The 17,250-nt window shown below is 43.4% G+C and overlaps 1 protein-coding gene across 1 annotated transcript in view; it reads left to right on the plus strand.

Annotated features, from left to right (window-relative positions):
• LOC138983088 (uncharacterized) overlaps positions 1–17,250 on the plus strand; it is a 33,241-nt gene that overhangs the window by 371 nt on the left and 15,620 nt on the right. The window contains exons 2-17 of the mRNA XM_070356495.1: positions 513–598; positions 1,028–1,144; positions 1,928–2,164; positions 2,550–2,670; positions 3,030–3,152; positions 3,341–4,593; positions 6,553–6,712; positions 7,641–7,832; positions 8,792–9,246; positions 11,017–11,580; positions 11,989–12,166; positions 12,674–12,863; positions 13,398–13,564; positions 14,171–14,592; positions 15,194–15,460; positions 16,656–16,846. Of these exons, the coding sequence (XP_070212596.1) occupies positions 513–598; positions 1,028–1,144; positions 1,928–2,164; positions 2,550–2,670; positions 3,030–3,152; positions 3,341–4,593; positions 6,553–6,712; positions 7,641–7,832; positions 8,792–9,246; positions 11,017–11,580; positions 11,989–12,166; positions 12,674–12,863; positions 13,398–13,564; positions 14,171–14,592; positions 15,194–15,460; positions 16,656–16,846 (4,723 nt within the window). The remainder of the gene's footprint in view (positions 1–512; positions 599–1,027; positions 1,145–1,927; positions 2,165–2,549; positions 2,671–3,029; positions 3,153–3,340; positions 4,594–6,552; positions 6,713–7,640; positions 7,833–8,791; positions 9,247–11,016; positions 11,581–11,988; positions 12,167–12,673; positions 12,864–13,397; positions 13,565–14,170; positions 14,593–15,193; positions 15,461–16,655; positions 16,847–17,250) is intronic.

Raw genomic sequence — 17,250 nt, forward strand, 5'->3', positions numbered from 1 at the left:
ACATTTGTTTTCTGTCAGTCTCAGGGCAGAGAAACAGTGTCTGTTTATGCAAATTGCGTGCTTGTCTGTCTGTATGTGTGTCGGTCAGGGATTCATCAATCCATCCATCACCATCATTGTGCTGTACTTGTATGTATGTGATATATTGGTTGCTTTGTACATGCAAGTGGTAGGTTGGTTTATAGTCTGAAACATTTAAGTTATTGTTTTTCGAAAATAGACAGAGAAGGTTTATTTTCGGCATATGAGAGAGATAGAGAAAGAGTGTGTGTGTGTGGGTGTGTGTGTGTGTGTGTGTGTGTGTGTGTGTGTGAGTGTGTGTGTGTCAGTGTGTGTGTGTGTGTGTGTGTGTGCGTGTGTGTGCGTGTGTGTGTGTGTGCGTGTGTGTGTGTGTGAGTGTGTGCGCACGTGTGAACAGAGTGACTGAATAAGTAAGCGAGTGAGTTTGTGTGTCTGTGTCTGTCTTTTTGGCAAACTTTACTTCATTTTTTTTAACTCTGCTTTTGTGACAGACATGAAGGTGGAGAGGAACATGCTGATGAAGGAAGCTGTGTCCCACCTCAGGGATTACTGCAAAGATCGAGGCCTGGATTATGAGGTCAGTTTCTCTGTGCAGATTATGTTGTGCTTCTATCTGTCTGTCTGGCCATGCAGCTGGCTGCATGCAGCAGTCCATCTTTTTGTCTGTGCATCTGTGACTGTCTCTCAGCTAAAAGGAAAAACATTTAAGTATCCTTTTTTTCTTTTTTTTTTTTTTGTTGGGGGGGGGGGGGGGGGCAGGGTTAGAGTAATTACTTTCTCTGTCTGACATTCAATTCTCTTAAAATTGTCAGAAGGTGTACGATTGCTTAATCTTGTGGCTGATGTCTTTTTCTAGCACTTACAATTAAAACAAAATTAAATGACAGTTTGTTTATTTTCTGCTGTGGGTGAGAATTTGCAGAAGCCTATATACCACTGAAGTAGGGTACGTTGCATGTGTCATGACATGCACTTGGTCACCTGGTGTACCTTTCTGTGTAATAAGGTGGTGGACATGCGATGGGGGGTGAGGGAGGATGCCAGTGTGGAACACACGACCACAGACATCTGTCGGCAAGAGATCGCCAACTGTCGGGAGCTTTCCGCTGGCCCAAACTTTGTGGTCAGTTTTGAAATACTGTGAAACCCCCCTTTTAAGACCTCCCAATTTTAAATTTAAGACTTCCCCCATTTTAATACCTTGCTTTTTCAGATTGTCTGTTCATAATTTTAACCTCTGTAAACTTTACCACACACCCCCCCCCCCCCCCCCCCCCCATTTTAAGACTCCCTCCTTTTTAAGACCTGATTTTCTCAGATTGTTTGAGGTCTGTTCTGGTCTGTTGAGGGTTCAACTGTAGATTCAGACCGCACACCGCCTCTTTTGCTCTCTGACAGAGTTAGTGTAGTGATGTGGCATTTTTTGTAAGACCTCATGATGTATATATAGTCGAAACTCCTTATTGAAAAAGCAGCTGAGCATTTATGGATAAATATCATTGTTTTTTGTGTGAAACCAAGACCATTATACTTCTATAGCAGCATCAACTGCATATGTTCAAGCACTGCAGTTTAAAAGGAAACAGATAGTCACTGAAACTGTTTGTTTCAAGCTTGAGTTGAAGGTATTGTGTGAAAAGCTAAGGAAGATATTGGAAATGCATTAGGTAAGTTCAGTGCAATCAATCAACAATGCTCAAGTGTGTGCATGTACTTGCACACATTTTTCTTCTTCTTTCTTTTAGCAATATATTTAGTGTGAAGTTTCATCGCATAAGGAGACAGTTCGAAACACAGTGTCTATTTTTCTTCAGTATATTTAAAAGATTATCTCCCACCTGATGTGTTTTACTTTTGACTTTTTATTTCAAGCACCGTAATTAAAAATGTTACTGTCTACACATAGGCCTTCCTTGGGGATCGTTATGGGAGTCGCCTGCTACCTTCCTCCATACCTGTCACCGAATACCGCTCTCTTCGTCGATTGGCGTCTTGGATGGACGTAGATGATTTTGGTGCAGTGGACAAGTGGTACATTGTGGACACCAACGCTGTACCAGCCTTGTACCGCATCCAGCCAATCACTGATCTGTTGCCTCACTACAACGACTTTGACCCAAAGCACCGAATCGTAAAGCAACAGGTTGGTATTATTTTGTCTTTGTTGTACAGTGAAACCTTCCGTTTTAAGACTGCCTGTTTTAAGATCCTAAGGGATGTAAATGTACCTCCATTTTAATGCTTCCTTGTTTTTGAGACCTGATTTTCTCAGATTTAAAGACTAGTGAATCTAACATAAAATTTCAGCAATTTTGAGGGTTTTTTTTTATTTTTTTTTTTTTTTTTTTTTCAATTTTCAGAAGGTTAAAGCAGTCCTTGTTGTCAACTTCTCCACACCGATTTTGGAATATTAGTTAGACAGATAGACCATGTTGGATGCATGTAACATTATATAACACACTTTGGAACTGTAACCCCTGGCAAACGTGTTCTCTGCTTTTATATTAAATTGTTTTCTTGTGCCACAGCATCACCAAACCTGGGACAGGGACCATGGCAAGATGATGAACGCGTTTCGGGTGGTTGCTGCTGAGGCCCATAAACGCAAGATGATCACAAATGAAGAATACTTAAAGTACTACATTTCAGGTATGTCAACATGTCTATAAACTCTCAAGTTGATACAAACTTAGATCTGTAGTGCCCCTCGGACAATTGCCCCCCTACGACAGTTGCCCCCTGGACAATTGCCCCCCACACAACAGTTTTTGAGCAAGTCGCATTTGCATGGTTTCATTGAAAACTTAGATCTGTATGTTTGTGTGCTTTCTTTATATGACTTTTTGTAAAGCTTATAACTTAATTCTGTGCCACTTAAAAAATCAAATTCCACATATACAAGCTGTAAAATAGAGAGAAAAAAATATGTTATTATATGTAATTATATCTGCATGTAAATGTATCATTTAATATCTTGATACCAATTGTTACCTCTTATTTCTCTACAGTCACACACAGAGAGGTGATAGATGGAATGGTGGACATCCCTGGTATGAACAGTCTGAATGACGACAGGGTGCTGAGTTTTCACAGGAACTTCACTGACATCAATATCAATGACAAGATTGCTAGTGAGTGATAAAACAGTGTTTTGTTTGCACTTAACTAAATAAGAGAATGTCATGGATTTCTTTTTATTCAGTTTTACATTTATGAAAATCTTTTGCCAACAGCACCATTCAGAGAATAATTAACCAGCATTGAAATGAATAAACGTCTTTCATCTTTTAAGATTAGACTGTATTCTTCTTTCCCACAGAGCGATTCATTGACCTGACTGAAGAGGCAGCAGAAGATTCCGAAGAGGAGGTCAAGGTGGATGCGAAAGCTGAACAACTGCGGCAGGAGCTGAAAGCGGAAGTGGTACCCAGCCATCTCCAGGGCTCCAACATCAGCGAGAACACCATCCGATGGACAGAGTACGGCGTGTACCAAGAGGACCCAGAGCACGCCGCCTACCTCCGGACTTTCTGCGACGTCTACATGGCCAAGATGATGGCCATGATCGACAAGTGTGCCCAGAAGAAAGAAGTCACCCTGAACCGCAGTCAGGAGCTGTACGAAGAAGTGGTGGCCCACCTCAGGTTCTGCAGAGAGAAGTGCCGGGTGTTTTGTGGGCGCGAACAGGAGCTGCAGAGGATTCAGGCCAGTTTGGTCACAACGCACACCCTCAAAAAGGAGTCTACTGCTAAGGTTCAGGAGACAAATATAAAACAAGAGAAGGATGCAGAAACGGATGAGGATGAGGAAGCACAAGAGGAAGAGGACACTGAAGAAAACGACATGTATAACGAAATGGACATGTGCAAAATGACCGGTGCCACATTCTGCTATGGTGACACTTTCAATGACCAGGAATCCGACCCCACACGTGACCTTAAGGAGGAGCACATCAGCATGCCGGAGATCAAGACGTTCAAAAGGCCCGTCATCATCCACGGACCTACAGGCAGCGGAAAGACAGCGCTCATGGCCAAAGTGGTGCACATGTCTAAGAGGTGGGTGCCGGGGTCAGTGTGCGTGGCTCGCTTCCTGAGCACCACCACGTCCGCCTCCTACGTCCGCAGCACGATGATCAGCATCATTGGTCAGCTGCTGGACCTGTACGGTCTGCACCCTCCAGCCGGGCTGGACCTCAGCGTAGACTTTCACTACCTCACCCTCTTCTTCACGGCCTTGCTGTGGCGTATCGACTCCAAGACCAGCCCGCTCTTTCTGGTCCTGGACTCTGTGGACCAGCTGCAGTCCAACGACTATGCCCACATGCTCATCTGGCTCCCCACCATGCTGCCACCCAACGTCCATGTCTTCGTTTCCATGTCAACAGACCACCCCATGTGCCTGCGGAGCGCTCTGGAGGTCCTGCCTTATGAGGACCAGTTCATTCAGCTTGGTGGGCTCAACAACAACACGGCCGACAAGATTGTCCGTTCTCTATGCCATCAGGTTGGAAGGACGCTTACCGTCTTGCAAAGGTCACACGTTCTACACACTTTTGCAGAAAGTGGTCAGGTAAGAAAGAAGCTTCCCTGTAGATGTACGCTACAAGCCCTATATGCTGTTAAAATTTAGTCTTTTGATGAATTTGTCCAGTTTTTCTGAATTAACAGACACATTAATTTCTATTCACTCAACTCTTAATAAGCATTTTTAACAAAAGTTACAAAGACATTATGGCAGGTACATATACCGTATTTTCCGGGTTACAAGGCGCTGCAATCAATCAATCAATCAATGACGCTTATATCGCGCATATTCCGTGGGTACAGTTCTAGGCGCTCTGCAGTGATGCCGTGTGAGATGAAATTTTATACGGCCAGTAGATTGCAGCCATTTCGGCGCATATTTACCTTTCACGGCCTATTATTCCAAGTCACACGGGTATAGGTAGACAATTATTAACTGTGCCTAAGCAATTTTGCCAGGAAAGACCCTTTTGTCAATCGTGGGATCTTTAACGTGCACACCCAATGTAGTGTACACGGGGGGAGGGTTCGGACACCGAAGAGAGTCTGCACACAAAGTTGACTCTGAAATAAATTTCCGCCGAACCTGGGATCGAACTCACGCTGACAGCGGCCAACTGAATACAAATCCAGCGCGCTACCAACTGAGCTATATCCCCGCCCCCGCTGCAGCACATAAGGCACACCCCCTTCTTTAAAAAAAAAAATTGAATCCAGTCACCCATTGGGCGCAGGGGGTCGATAGGGCGCACCAAAATTGAAAAAGTATACCGGTAAACGGTCGAAGAATGAAAATAAGCCGCACATCAAAGGAAGAATACAGATTGGAAATATGTGTGCTCTGTCGTGTGTGCAGCGAGATCAAAGGCAGGTACGGTCCATTTTGATAGCTGGGTTGCCTTGTTTATAGACACTGACCTTCTTCCGGGGGGGGGGGGGGGGGTCAATGACCCAGTTTTAGCTATGAGAGGTGGTTCCCCTGTCATATCTGAGAGAGGAAACACTTCCTGCACCGGGGTCAGTGACCGAGTTTAACCTATGGGGCGGTCTCTTTGATGTCTTGAGAGGAAACTTGGCCAATGTATAGTACCTTGTAGCTGAAACATGCATTATCACAAGTTGTTTGACTGGTAGGGTGAACTGATGCAACTCCCTTCATGTGGAATTTTGTTTATGATTGTTAGCTCAAACTGTTAAATTTCTTGGCAAAGAACCTTTTTCACTCCTTTGAAATGACTTAAAATGTATATATAAAAAAAGACATGTCTTCTCTACCTGCATAAAATTTAGAAAGAATGTCCCTACAATGCAGGTGTCTTCTATATAATAACAGAGATATTTGGGGAAGTTGACAGACCACAGGACAAAGGAATGTGTCCTTTATCTCATTGTCTCCCAGGTACGGATATATGCGTACCCACTCATATGGCTCTATCTGACCTGGTACGGATATATCCGTACACACAGTCACTTCAGTTGAGTTGCTTCCTGTAACCTCGATCTAACGCCTGCATTCCATTGTGTTGATACACAGTTTCTACACAGTTACTACAATTCTGAGTGACCTGCTGCAGCACAGTTGGTCATGGCTAAAAAATAACTTGGTCAACATAGGTGGGGTAGAAACTGTTATTCAGAGGAGTCTTCTAATTCTCATCAGAGGGGTTAAATATAATTTACTACAAGTACCACTGCATCACTATGTTCCTCATAGAAACTGTGTATATATGCATGCAAAGAGTACTACAATGTTTCTGGTTAGAAAAAAAAATGGAAAGTGCACTATCTCAAACTGCTGAGCGGTCACTGATAGGTGTACTTACTGGTCCTGTGTTTGCGCCCCCTAGCGCTAATGAGGGGGGGGGGGGGGGGATATAGCTGGTAGCAGAACAGTGTTTCCCCCTTCCCTGCATAAAGTTTACCGCGTTGCACACCGGTATGTATATATGCATGCAAAGAGTACTCCCAGACGCATTTTTCATGTTGCCATGGGCTTTTTGTTCAGGCTCTTCATCTGACGTTGATCACAAACCAGGCATTGTCATGGCGATCACACCACAAACTGTCAGACCTGAAACTGGCGGGTACAGTGGAGGCGGCCATTGAACAGTATTTCTGTGAACTGGAGAAAACACACGGGCACATTTTTGTGTCTCACTTACTGGGTATATACATCTCCTTATCTATTTTTGATTTATTTATTTTTTTAAACTAATCTCATGAAAATCTAACGACAGAGCTTAAGTTGGTTAAAATGACGTCTTGAAAATCTAGCAACAGAACCCAAGTTGGTATATTAATGACTTCTTAATTCCTGCAGTGATAGTTGAAACGCTTGATATGTGCTACTACCTGTGACATGCATTGACCATTTAGGTATTGAAATAGCATACACAAAACACATTTCTTTGAACCTTTATTTTAAAAATTCACGCAGGTTATGGAATAGGGAATGTAGATATCAAACCATACACAGAGGCAGGTATATATGTAGGTAGCCACAGGTATTTGTACCTTTAGAGGAAGATATATTTTCATGTCAGTCAGGCTCATAATCAGATAAAAATTGACAATGTTTAAGGAAATAACTGTCCGTGAGAAAGGGGGAAGGGGGGGGGGTGGTATTCCAGGCTGTGGAAGGGCACCAATTTGCATGTTATGCAGTGTTTGCTTTTAAGTATATGCGCATGCATGCAGCATTTGAGAGCACTCAATTTAATTGCCCCAGTGATCATAAACCAAATTTGTTTGCTTTACTGTTTTGAAGGGGTGCAACTCTTCCATAAAGATCCTGACAGTGTTCTTTCTGGAATATATCTGTTGCAGTGACACCCCCCCCCCCCCCTTCCCCTTTTGCGACCTAAAAAAAATCTGAGAAAATCAGGTCTCAAAAAGGAGGGAGTCTTAAAATGGGGATAAATATACAAAGATTATGAACAGAATATCTGAAAAATAAAGTCTCACAAGAAAGGTCTTACATTGGGGAGTCTTAAAAGGGGCGTTCCACTGTACAATAACAATGCAAGAATACATTTATCTGTACTCAGACCAAAATCAAAACTCATGAAGACATGGTTTTGATTCTGTGTGCAGGCTATTTTACACTGGCCAAATACGGCCTGACCAATGGAGAAATTGAAGACCTCCTGTCGCTGGATGATGAAGTTCTTCAGGATTCCTACATCTATCATCTTCCTCCTGACCCTCACATGATCCGAATTCCAACATCCCTCATCGTGCGTGTTAGCGATGATCTTAGCACTTACATTACAAAGCAGAAGAGTGGTAAGCTATTTATCATTGCTGATATTTATGTTGGTTTATGATACAAATACCAATATATCCGACATTGTTTGCATAACTTTTCATTACAAAGTAAGATATTGGTAGAATTTTGCTAATTGTTTGCTTGATTATTTTTTCTCTTCGTAAATGCTGTTTTGATCAGACTAGAATGGTGAGGGACTGCATGTGTAAGCCGGGTGGGGGGGGGGGGGGGGAGGAGGGGGGTGGAGGAGGGGGGGGGGAGAGAGAGAGAGAAAGAGCAAGAGAGAGAAAGGGGATGAAAAAAAGAGAGAGTGTGTGTTTGCATTTGAGTGCACAGTCGAGTGGTTATATATATGCAAGTCATCTTCAGTAGTACCTGTTGGAGACGCATTATTACAACAGCCTAGGGCTTCTGAGAAAATGTTGACTACTTTTATTGAGTTAATGTCGGTTTATGGGCTGGTTTTTTTCAGTTTCTTAGTTGTTGTATGGACCAATTTGCTGTTAATTGATTTTGATGTTGTTGTGTGTATATGTGTGTTTGATTGTATATGTGTAAAAAAAAATTCCATCTCACACGTCATAAATAAATCCCTGCGCCTTGAATATGTGCACGATATAATCTATTGCATAAAAAAAATTTGTTTAAAAATTTTAAAAAATCCCTGCGCTTACAACTGTACCAACGGAATACGCGCGATATAAGCCTCATATTGATTGATTGATTGATATTTGCATGTGTGTGTGTGTGACAGTGTGTGTGTGTGTGTGTGTGTGTGTGTGTGTGTGTGTGTGTGTGTGTGTATGCACCCACACAGGCATGCACAGTTGTGTATTTTTGCCTTACATTTTTGCATGAATAATTGCTTTACGCATTTCTCTAAGCGTTCAATTTGATTCGTCTTCCCAGCCAGCGTAATTTATCTTTTTTATTCAGTAATCTTCCATTTTTCCATCTATGTATCACCTTCCACCAGGTGAAAGGAAAATCAGCACCTGGTTTCATCGTCAGTTCAAAGAGGCGGCACTGAGGCGTTACTGCACAGAAGACAGCACTCCAGTTCTGCATCGCGCAATGGCAGACTATTTTCTTGGCACATGGAGTACCCGTCCAAAGCCTCTGGAGCTGTACAAGGGAAAGACGGGCAGTTATGAGGATTGTCTGCGTGGGGTGCCTGTACAACCGCTGAAGTATGATGGTACGTTAAAGGTACTTTGTTCTTGTGCAATCGGTCGTTTATGGCACCACAGATCTGTCTGCAGGTTTTTGCATGGAAAAAAGCATTCATCTAGCTGGACACATACCAGAAAACAATCATGGTTGTCATTACTTCTTATTCTTCTTCTTCTGCGTTCGTGGGCTGAAACTCCCATGTACACTCGTGTTTTTTTGCACGAGTGGAATTTTACGTGTATGACCGTTTTTTACCCCGCCATTTAGGCAGCCGTTTTCGGAGGAAGCATGCTGGGTATTTTCGTGTTTCTATAACCCACCGAACTCTGACATGGATTACATGATTTTTTTCGTGTGCACTTGGTCTTGTGCTTGCGTGTAAACACGGGGGTTATATACACCGAGGAGAGTCTACACACAAAGTTGACTCTGAGAAATAAATCTCTCGCCGAACGTGGGGACGAACTCACGCGCTGACAGCAGCCAACTGGATACAAATCCAGCGCGCTACCGACTGAGCTACATCCCCGCCCGGTTGTCATTACAATTATAGGGATGCCTTCTCTTGCGCAACAAAATCAAAACAAAATCGTTCTGCAACTGACCTTCCTTTTGGGTAGCTTTCCCCTGTTTACTGTAGAATAAATTCTGTGGGATGTAATTTAATGTAACTATTTTCTCCAAGCCTGAGATCAATTAAAATGTAACCTTGGACTCTTGTTGTACCTAATGTTCCAATCTTGGATGGTGGGTTTTTTTGGGTTTTTTTTTTTTTGGGGGGGGGGGGGGGTTGTTGTTTTTTGCAGGAGGCAAAACTTAAAGACAGTACAGTAAAACCTGTCTCTAACGGACACCCTTGGGGAATGGTAATAGTGTCCCTATTAGACAGGTGTCCCTTCTTCACAGGTGGAGGGGCCGGGGCAATATTTTACAAAGAGCACGTAAAATGAACAAGACACTTTTTGTCAGTCCTGTAGTATGTATTTATTGGATTGAACATGAGACTCACTGAAAATGTGAGTAAACAAATGATACATGTAGCAAACAACAACAACAACAACATCCCCCCCCCGGGCCCCCAACCTACCCCGTTCCCTACACACACTGTGCATTCAAACTTACGCAAGTCGGACGTCACAAAGCTAAAAATAGCTGACTCTTCATCAGTCATTCAACGGGAAATTCCGCAGTGTGTCTCGACCAAATTGGGTCAGCTCTTGTTTCATTCAGTTTTTCTAGTCTCAGCATAAATGCATGGAACAAAAATTTAGCTGTGTTAACTATTGTTTCCTTCGAACGATTGCTTACAAAGAGAGAGAGATCATCACGTCTTCTTTTTCCGATTTGATCCTCGCGATCTGTGTTTTACCACATCCCATCTCCTTCGCCACATCTCGGCATGATTGGCCGCTATCTAGTTTTTTCAAGGCAGCGACACGCTGCTCTAAAGTCAACGCTTTTCTTTTTCCTGCTGGAGATTCCATTTTCAAACACAGTAGTCTACTGTTGCTTTTGGTTGTGACTGTATCCACAATGCGGAAAAGCGAAAGTGAGCGAAGCGAAAGTGAGTGAGCGAAAGTGGGTCTCCATCTAAACAAGCCACTGATTGGTCAGAAAAGGGACAGGACAACCAATCAACAACCATTTGTGCTACGGCTGCCGAGCACTGACTGCATAACAGTCGAGTTTTCGAAGTTGCGTTTTTATGTACGTTGTGTCCGTTTGTGACAGTGTTTACACTTCCTACGGTCCGAAAAATCGTGTCCGCGTCCGTAAGTGGCAGGTGTCCGCCCGTTAAAGGTTAGTTATTGTTGAAATCGTGTTCGTGCCATGATAAACTGTCCGTATGTAGCAGGTGGCCGTTACAACAAGGGTCCGCTAGACTCAGGTTTTACTGTATTCAATATCCATAAACTTCATAACTTTTCCATGTACCTAGTAGCTGAATGTGATAAGTAATTGGCACATCTTCCACACGTTGGCTTGTACATTGGCATAACATTAGCAGTTGATATAGCAGTGTTTTAGTGGGAGTTCATACAACAAAGGATTCAATATACATGTCTTTTTCACTGTCTTGTTGTGATTATATTTCATTGCAGGAGGCAACAAGACGCTGTTCATAATTGTCCCCATGTTGGCTTGTTTTTGTACAGTTCTTCTTCTTCTTCTGCGTTCGATGTTGATGGCCGTGCTAAATCCTCAGACCAGTGGCTGCCAGGAAGTCCGCAGTGTTTTTGTACAGTGAAATGGTTGATAGCAGTCTTGTTGTGGTTATATTTCATTGCAGGAGGCAAAGAGATGCTGTTCAATGTCCGCAAGCTTCAGGAACTTCCCCACCACCTAGCTGCATGCGGCAGCTGGGATGAGTTCCACATGCTGGCATGTGACGTGGAATGGCTGGTGGCTGTCTGCATTTCCCTGGGTGTGACTCATCTCCAGTCTCAGTTTTCTGCCATGTTAAACTGTGATATGGATGACATAGAAGATGAAGAAATCAAGCAGAAAGCAAGGGACGTTCTCCTCGTGCAGTCCATCATCAACCTGGGTATTGATGACATCCGTCGCGACACCCTCTCTGTCCCTGTGCAGGTGATGAAACAAGGGGTTGTGGTGGTGGTGGTGGTGATTGTAGTGTTGCCGGTGATGAGGATGAGGATGATGATGTTGATGACAATAATGGAGTTGGTGATGATGACAACAACAATAACAACATCATTGTATGGTGTGAACTTTCAGTTTCACAGCTGCATAATACATGTATTATATAAGATATGATAGAGTGCGTGTGTGTTGTATGACAGAGGGAATTGTTTGTGTGTGGATGCAGCTCAGGGGGGGGGGTTGCAGTAAGGAGGTGTTCATCAAGTGGATGGATTATTCGGTTTGTGCAGGCACCTTAACACACCAATAAATTTAAACTTCCGTATAAGCATGTGTTATCAGCTCCAAACTAACCTGAAAGGTTTTTACCCTCTTTTTATATTTCCAACTATTCAGATTCTGGGTCAGCTAGGGCCCCAGTACAAAGGGTCTGCTGGTATCGAAGGCTTGCTACAGCAGTGCAGGGAATACCTGGCTTCCTACAAACGCTCCGTCTTCATGCCGCAAAACGCTTTCATGCCGGCACCGGGAGGTCTGCTTTTGTCAACCATCAACCTACGAAACTTTCTCATGGGTAGGTCAACATTTTCTCTTGCCATTTTTTTTTACTGTGGTTTATGAAAAGTGCCATAGTATTGGAATGCTTAAACAGGAGAGGGACTTTTATGCTGGATTTAAAGAGATCCACAAGTTACCTCTATAAATTTACCCCCATTCTAAGACTCCTTTGTTTTTATAAGATCTGACTTTCTCAGATTTTTTGAGGTCTTGAAAGTGGGGTTTTGCTGTACTATATGGGACCCCCCCCCCCCTCCTCTTTTAAGTCCAGCCCCTTTAAAATAAACCTGCCCCCCCCCCCCCCCCCCCCCACCCTTATTTGTGTTTTTCCAGACTTTCTGTTTATACAGTTTGTAAATTCACCTCCATTTTAAAACTTCATTCCTTTCAAACTTGATGATTTAAGATTTTGGAGGTCTTGAAAGGGCTCTATTGTATAGTCTGCAGTCACAACTTATATATGACTCAAAACAAAATACTCTGTATAGAAGGTCTACACATTTCTTTGCATGTTTGATTTCAGGTGCTGAAAGAGAGTGTGGTCAGAGCGTGTGTGTGGATAAAAGCAAGCATTGCCTGTACGCTGTGGAATGGAGCGCTGACAGGGGAACGGACAGTCTTCTCGTCCTGGACTACGAAAACACTGGCGTGATCATGGCCCGGCAGAAACTTCCCTTCTTCATCCATTCCATTGAGCTTGTCACTGTCAACAGGTGGGCCTTGCACTAAATAAAAAGCTTGGGTGCATGCACGGTGTTACATACAGTGGAACCTCTGTTTCAAGACCTTCCATGATAATAAGACTCCCTCTGGTATACAGCCTCATTTTGTGATTGTCACTAAATTTACCTCCGCCTTACGACTCCCCCTCTTTTAAGGCCTAAACTCCTCAGATGTGTGCATGCGTGTGTGTGTGTGTGTCCACAGTGTAGTGTATGTGTGTGAGTGTGCTTGTGTGTGTGTGTCCATTGTGTACTGTGTGTGTGTCTGTGTGTTTGTGTGTGTGTGTGTCTATAGTGTGTATGTGTCCATAGTGTGTGTGTGTGTGTGGTTGTGTGTGTCTATGTCTGTGTCTGTTTGTGTGAGTATGTCTTTGTATAGATCTCTGTCTATGTGTGTCCATTTCCTCAGTTTTTGCTGATGTGACAGACTTTTCTCCTATGAGTCTTTCACTATAATGTGTGTAGATGTGTTTCTGCACTCGTCTGCACACAAGTATGTATTTTCTCCATCTTTTTCTCTCTCAGATTCTTCGTTCTGAAGACGTACTCAAAACTGTCCAAGTATGATCCAAAGTTCAGCTACATTCTGTTTGAAGGAGGTTTCTCAGCCCCTTACATTTTTGAGAAGCCTGTCACCGCCGTGGCAATTGCATCGCACGGTCACCTCATTGCCTTTTCCTTCAAGGATGACAGTGAGTTGATTGACAATGCTTGAGAAAAAAGGGCATAAAGGGGCATGTAATTGTGTGTGTGTGTGTGTGTGTGTGTGTGTGTGTGTGTGTGTGTGTGTGTGTGTGTGTGTGTGTGTGTGTGTGTGTGTGTGTGTGTGTGTGTGTGTGCGCGAGCACGTGTGTGTATGCATGCGTGTGTGTGTGCGAGCACGTGTGTGTATGCATGCGTGTGTGTGTGTTTGGGTGTGTGCATGCATGTGTATGCATGCATGTGTGTGTATGCATGCATGTGTGTGTGTGTGTGTTTGAATGCATGCATGTGTGTGTGTGTTTGGGTGTGTGCATGCATGCATGTGTGAGTGCATGCGTGTGTGTATGCATGCATGTGTGTGTGTGTTTGAATGCGTGCATGTGTGTGTGTTTGGGTGTGTGCATGTGTGTGTGCATGCATGCGTGTGTGCATGTGTGTGTGTCTGCATGTTTTTTTGTGTGTTGGCTAAAAAGAACTGAAAGAAAGGGACAAAAGAGAAATTTAGAGTTTGGTTAAAAACATTCATACAAAAAGTTGACAATCTGAAACTGCGACACACACAGCAGAACTTTGAGTCCATACCCTGACTGTTACAGGAACAGTTCACATGGGTCTGCCAGAGAGCAAAGCGTGCAAGGTGCAGGTGAAGCAACACATGTACATGGACAATCCCATCGCTGTTCTCCTCTTCTCTCCGGACGCCTCCGAGCTGGTCGGCGTGGACGTGATGGGAAACATCTCCACCTACAACACATCCCTGCGTCAGGCCGTCACACTGCACACCAACACCGAGCGGCTCTTCGGCTCCTCGCCCAAGCCGCACCAGTTCCGCATCACTCGTTCCAATGTGCTGCTGAGGGTGGTACACAGTCTCTCGAAGGGTAACGCTGTGGTCGCGCTTGACCTGGCGAATCAACGAGAGATGCACCGCATGTCCAGCGAAAAACTCATCTATGATTTCGACATCATGGAGCTTGACGAGCAAGAGGAGTACGTGGTAGTCTGCACCAAGACCACTGTGAGTATATATATATAGCAGGTCTGAAGTTTCATGTTCAGTGGTCTGCTTTAACATGTTAGAGCAGCTATAGGTTTATAAATGAGAACAAAAGTGCAGGACCTTTAGTGGCTGGAAAATGCTTGGAATAGTCTGCTGTAGTGAACATAGAACTGATTAAGCTCAGACCGGACTTGAGTCAAAAGTGCACGTGCAGTGCCACCCTCATTTTAAGACACACAAATTCTGAGAAAATTAGATCTTCAAAAGGAGGGAGTTTTAAACTGGAGGTTAATGTACAGAGGTTATGAACATAGAAATCAGAAAACGTAAGGTCTGTAAAGGGGGGGAAGTCTTAAATTTGGGATCTTGAAAGGGAGTGACTATATATATAGAGAGATTCCAAGGGGAACAAAACCAAAAGTGCAGACTATGTGTAGTTATTCTCACTAATGGTATATAGTCTGCTATTTTGAACAGGCTTTCACGAGCCAAAACTGACAGCCCAAGTTTGGCATTGGGTGACTGGGTTTACAGGGGGACTAAACCGCAAAGGGTTTGCAGTCACTTTCTTATTACAATATCCTACAAAATGTCAACTTTTTGCTTCTGTTTTTTTCAGTCCATTATCAACGGCATCAGAGATCGCCCAGGTCTCATGTTTCGCCTGAGTGATGGAGTTATGATGAGTACCATCAAGAGCAAAGAAAGCTGGAAAGCGGTCAAGCTGATCGGCGATGAAACCCTCTTCTGCGTGGCGTCCTATTCCAGCGATGGCATCATTCGAGTCCTGAACTGTGGGCCCAGGGAGTCACCTGTGGCTGAACCTGAGATTATCTGTGAGCTCAATGACCACAGCAACAGCGTCTTCTCCTTGCTGCTCATTCAGGTAAATGTTTGAAGTGATGTTGTCTGCAGAGTGTTAATAGATGATGCTCGGAAATAACTTGATCTGTCGTGTTTGTATGAGTTGTGAAAAAGTAAATACCCTTACTTTTTGTGAGACAAATAATCCACACATGCTCCTTTTTGTTCACGTGTGTCAGGCACACCCCTCACTAGTGATAGGCAAGGGTACTCACTCTTTCACAACCCATACACACCCGACCGAGTTATATTTTTAGAATTCGTCTATTGTGGCAAACAGATTACTGACATTTTTGAAAACTTGCAAAAAAAGATTAAAACAAATTGCAGCACTCTTTGCACCTAACTTAAAAATGAACACTGGTGTTATTTTATTGCTTAAAGCTGGGCTTGGGCTGTTTGAAAATCTCTTTTGATTATTTTCAAACTCTCACAATATTATGGTTATGCATACATGAGATACTTGATGTAAAAGGTTTGATTATTATAAGTATTCACTCAGATATATCCAACTTTCCTGTTTGTCTGTCCGTCTCCATCTGTGTGTATATATATATACATAATCATGAACTCCTGTATGGAGTCATTCAAAATTAATAATCATGCAGATCGTTTACTCTTTGCTGGCATACATCGAAGCACAACTTCGCATAGCAGCTAATGCAGATCGTTTACTCTTTGCTGGCATATATCGAAGCACAACTTCGCATAGCAGCTATAATGCAGATCGTTTACTCTTTGCTGGCATACATCGAAGCACAACTTCGCATAGCAGCTAATGCAGATCGTTTACTCTTTGCTGGCATATATCGAAGCACAACTTCGCATAGCAGCTAATGCAGATCGTTTACTCTTTGCTGGTATACATCGAAGCACAACTTGGCATAGCAGCTATAATGCAGATCGTTTACTCTTTGCTGGCATACATCGAAGCACAACTTCGCATAGCAGCTAATGCAGATCGTTTACTCTTTGCTGGCATACATCGAAGCACAACTTGGCATAGCAGCTATAATGCAGATCGTTTACTCTTTGCTGGCATACATCGAAGCACAACTTGGCATAGCAGCTATAATGCAGATCGTTTACTCTTTGCTGGCATACATCGAAGCACAACTTCGCATAGCAGCTATAATGCAGATCGTTTACTCTTTGCTGGCATACATCGAAGCACAACTTGGCATAGCAGCTATAATGCAGATCGATGTGTCTTTCAGGATAACACGCGACTTGTATCAAGCGCCACAGACAACACCGTGAAGTTCTGGGACATGGCACGGATCCTGAGAGAGAAAAACTTGGTGGAGGAAGAAGACAAGTTGGCGTGGAACAAGAAGGAAGAGAAGAAGGAGGGAGAGAAAACTGGAGTGGAGCAGCTGGGTAAAACCACGACTGTGGCTGTCACAGGGTAAGAATTTATTGTAGAGGGGGGGCGATTAGTCTACCAGCCAGCCTTCTATGTCATGTATGAAACCTGGAAATGTCTGTTCCTGTAAACTTTTATGACGGAAATGTAATCTATAGGGTACGGAGAGTCAAATTAGCTTGGTTGCCTAAAGTTGCACTTTGGGAAATTCTCAGAATCCAAGATGGCCGCCCAACGGTCATCTTGAAGATGGTCAATATATAACTTTTGATCCAGATGGGCTAAAGAGTCGTGTAATACCTCAATATAGGGTTTTTTGATGTCGGCGAGTTCATTTCTGAGGTTGGTTTGTCAATCCTGTCAACAGAATCCAAGATGGCCGCCAAAATATATAAAAACACATTTCTCGCCATATCTGGGTTTCTAAAGCAGCTAGATTCATGATC

Source organism: Littorina saxatilis, linkage group LG12 (assembly GCF_037325665.1).
Source record: "Littorina saxatilis isolate snail1 linkage group LG12, US_GU_Lsax_2.0, whole genome shotgun sequence".
Lineage (NCBI taxonomy): Eukaryota > Metazoa > Mollusca > Gastropoda > Littorinimorpha > Littorinidae > Littorina > Littorina saxatilis.